The 3,747-nt window shown below is 39.9% G+C and overlaps 1 protein-coding gene and 1 pseudogene across 1 annotated transcript in view; one reads left to right on the top strand and one right to left on the bottom strand.

The window, feature by feature from the left end:
• LOC102833917 overlaps nucleotides 1-544 on the bottom strand; it is a 3,477-nt pseudogene extending 2,933 nt beyond the window's left edge.
• The window catches only part of ITGA2 (integrin, alpha 2 (CD49B, alpha 2 subunit of VLA-2 receptor)), a 173,208-nt gene that overhangs the window by 151,391 nt on the left and 18,070 nt on the right, over nucleotides 1-3,747 (top strand). The window contains exons 25-26 of the mRNA XM_006865761.1: nucleotides 905-1,015; nucleotides 1,452-1,556. Of these exons, the coding sequence (XP_006865823.1) occupies nucleotides 905-1,015; nucleotides 1,452-1,556 (216 nt within the window). The remainder of the gene's footprint in view (nucleotides 1-904; nucleotides 1,016-1,451; nucleotides 1,557-3,747) is intronic.

The raw sequence follows: 3,747 nt of genomic DNA, 5'->3' as shown, positions 1-3,747 counted from the left end.
AATATATATATAGCAATGCAAGCAATTATATCTTCCGGACAAGAATGTCAAGTTAGTCTCTCTTCATAAAACGCAATTCCAATCGAAGGCCATGCCATGTTTGCCTCTTTTGCAGCATCAAATCTGCCTCATCTGAATCTTTTCATTTCATGAGAAACATTAATTCTCCACTGTTGTCTCTGGTACCAATTATTGGTTCAGGATCAAAGCCTCTTTGTTTGTCAGCAACTTCTCTGTCTTGTTTTGATTTGCTATCATCAGATTCACTGTCAGAGGAAGATTTCATTTTTGTACCATCTTTTCTTTACTAGCTTTTTTGAGAATTAAAAAATATACTTCAATTAATTCTGGACAATCTCAATTTCCTCCAGGTTCCCAAGTATTATTATCAGCATTTGTAAACCCCTTCCGCTTCGGGAAATACTCCACCGTCCTATTAACTACAAGTCGGTTTTCTACCACAAATTCTTCAGGTTCTGCCTCTTCAAGTTTTTTTTTTACTCTTTCCATTCTGTTTCTTTCCCATTTTTTGCAATGTAGTTTTATTGTTGTTGTTGTCAAGTTGGTTCTGACCCATAGTGACCCTGTATAGGGTTTCCAAAAGGCAACTGGTGAGTTTGAACTGCTGATCTTGTGGTTCAAACAGACTTTGCAGTTGAGCGCATTAACCCACCGCACCACAATTGGAGGCCATGTTTTGCAGAATTGAAGAGCTGTTATGCACCATCTCTGAGTTGCTCTGGCTCCTGAGTCTGTGCACACCTCCAGCTCTAGCCACCAAGCTTCATTGTTATATGGAATCAGTCTTACTACTTTATTGTTGTCCTTCATAGAGCATTAATGATTGTTTCTCTGCAATCAAACACTATGTACTGATAACCAGGATGTTTTATTTCCTACATAGGTAACAACAGGTAGTGTTCCAGTAAGTATGGCATATGTAAACATTCACATACCTCAATACTCCAAGGAAAAGAATCCACTGATGTACCTGACTGGGGTGCACACAGACCAGGTAAAGATAACAAAATTTCCCATAAAATTTTTGCACTTTCAAATTGGAAGTAACCCATGAATTGGGGTTATGGCTAACATTTTGTAGTTGGGAGAGTGAGAAATTAGCTCCAAAGCATCCTGGGATCATATTTGAAGCAGATTTGAATTGTAAGAAAGCAAATGCTTGAGAATATAGAATTACCAATGGCAGAAATTATTCCAGACTCCCCATTTTGGCCTGGTGAAGCCCTGACTTAGTTGGTACTCTACTAAGAGAAGTTAGTCAGGATTTTATCAATTAATTAAAAGAAGTATGACCAGGTCAGCTCATTGAAAGAAGCCTAACAACGCCTTCATATTCTAGTAGGTGAAATCCCAGTGAGAGTTCATAACACATTGAAAGAAATGTCATAACTGTTTTGTTCTTAAGACTAATTTGATGTCCTTCTTTGTAGGCTGGCGACATCAGTTGTAAAGCGGAAATAAATCCACTGGAAATAGGACAAGCATCTCCTTCTGTATCTTTCAAGAGTGAAAATTTCCGGCATATGAAAGAATTGGTGAGGACAGGTTAATGTGATGAACATTTCCTTCAGTGATTCATTATTTATTTTATCTGGAAATCAAACCATTTCTTTTCTCTCCTACCAATTCATATCAACCCACCCACACACACCCACAAAAATCAACAGTTAATTCCTACTGATGGCAACCCCGTTTATGTCAGAGTAGAATTGTGCTCCATGGAGTTTTTCTTGTTTGTTTTTTAAGTTTTTATTATGAATTGAGTGATTGTTTACATGGGAGAACATCAATTTTATACCACCGTTTCATTGCAATGATTACAATCTCTTCAGTGCATCATCATTCAACAGTATTTGCTTCTATTCCTCTGTTGTTGTTGTTTTTTTTGGGGGGGAGGGGGAATGTACACAGAAACACTCAGGAATATATAATCATTTAAACAACCAAAGGGCACATTCTGCAAGCCTGCCTCCTGGCCACCAGTACTCAGTCTTTCTCTTTCCATGAGTCTAGAGTCCTCAGCTGCTCTCTCTCTCCATGTTCTCATCTCTGCCTCCATCTTGGTGTCGCTGCTTCTCTGGATGGGGTCCTGCATTCTGCTCGTGTTCTTCTCTCTTGATGATCCTAGGGTCTGCTGTTTCAGGAGTGTAAGATTAACTACTCCCTCATTTTTGTTATGAAACTTCTACCTTTACAATTGTGACAGTCGCAACTATTCACAATAACAATTATTCACTATTGAATCATAAGAATCTTATACCCATTTCTTTTCACCAAATCCATCTAGACAAGATGTAAACTATTCAGTGGGGACTCTACCTCCCCCCACACACTCTGAAACTAAATTTCCTCTTAAAAACTTGTAAGCCAGTCAAGTTTGTGCCCTTATCACCCCCCTCCTTTTAGATAGCTAATGTCTAAGTCGACTGTCCCTATCTATCCTGTATAAAAAGGGGATAGGATAGATAGATGATATGAAGACTCTTTCCCTCTCAGTTGGTATTTTGAGCTACTGCATTCATAAGTATAGGTCAAGTCCATCAAATTGTAGCAATTTACACTTGTTTCCTTTACCAAAAATTTTGTTTTTTATCCTCTTCTAGTCAAGTTCTGAAGGAGCTCTTGTAGAGCAGTGGTTATGAATCGGGCTGCAAACCAAAAGGTCAGCAGTTCAAAACTACCAGCTGTTACTCAGGAGAAAAATGAGGCTTTCTGCTCCCGAAAAGATTTACAGCCTCGGAAACTCTATGCAGGGTCACTATGAGTTGGAACCAACTCCACGGCACATAACCACAACTAGCCAAGCTCTGATTATCAAGACATTGAGGCTAGGTCAAATGGGTGCTATCTGCAAGTTTGCGTGTTCTTATGTATCTCCCCTCACTCTCAGTTCTGCCCACCATGGCTATGTGCTTATCATGGGCTCAGGAGTATCCAGGTTTCACCACACTTCAGACCAACCAGCCTTTCCTCTTCTCTCTGTCATCTCCAGGTCAATGGGAGTCTATTGAACATGGTTGAGCTCAGTCCATTTGTTCATTGCTGTCTTTCCCTCTCTTCTACTCATCAGTAGACCAACATGGTGGCCAGCAAGCTTGCATGCCTGCTCATGTGTTCCCTTTGAGTTTCAGTCTTGGGGGGAGTGGTTTGTCCTGAAGGGACATGATTGCTTGCTTTGATGGCTCCCCAGCACACAGCTTGCTTTTTCTTGTAGTAGCCAATCAGATTGCCATTTTTGTTTTGGATTTTTCCTGCTGATCTTTCTTTGAAGATGTATTTTGTTTCCCTAGCTATTCCAGGCTGGTCTGCTTGTCCTTTCTAGTGGGAATGTCCCACCCCAGAAAGTTCTGGATGGGGCCCAGGATTCCACATAAGGTCCTATACATTACAAAGGCTCTGCAAGAAGCCTATTTCACTGGGCAAGTTCTAGAACCCCTTTTAGGTATTTCACGGAGTTTTAAATGACTGATTTTTCAGTAATTCAACAGGCTTTTCTTCTGAGCTATCTCAAGTTACAATTGAATGGCCAACCTCTTAGTCATCAGATGAGCATATTACCACCTGGGATCATTCCTATTTTGCCTTTGTTGGCTTGTTTGAATCAAAATTGAGAAAATTTATCTCAAATCTAGGTTAATCAATTATTGATAGTCCTGATGTGGCACTGTGGATTAATGTGCTGGACCACAAAGTCAGTTTGAACTGCAAGGTTAGCAGTTTTATATA

The sequence above is a fragment of the Chrysochloris asiatica genome, unplaced genomic scaffold (genome assembly GCF_000296735.1).
Source record: "Chrysochloris asiatica unplaced genomic scaffold, ChrAsi1.0 scaffold00082, whole genome shotgun sequence".
NCBI lineage: Eukaryota > Metazoa > Chordata > Mammalia > Afrosoricida > Chrysochloridae > Chrysochloris > Chrysochloris asiatica.
The sequence above is the reverse complement of the archived record's forward strand: the minus strand, read 5'-3'. Positions and strand labels throughout refer to the sequence as shown.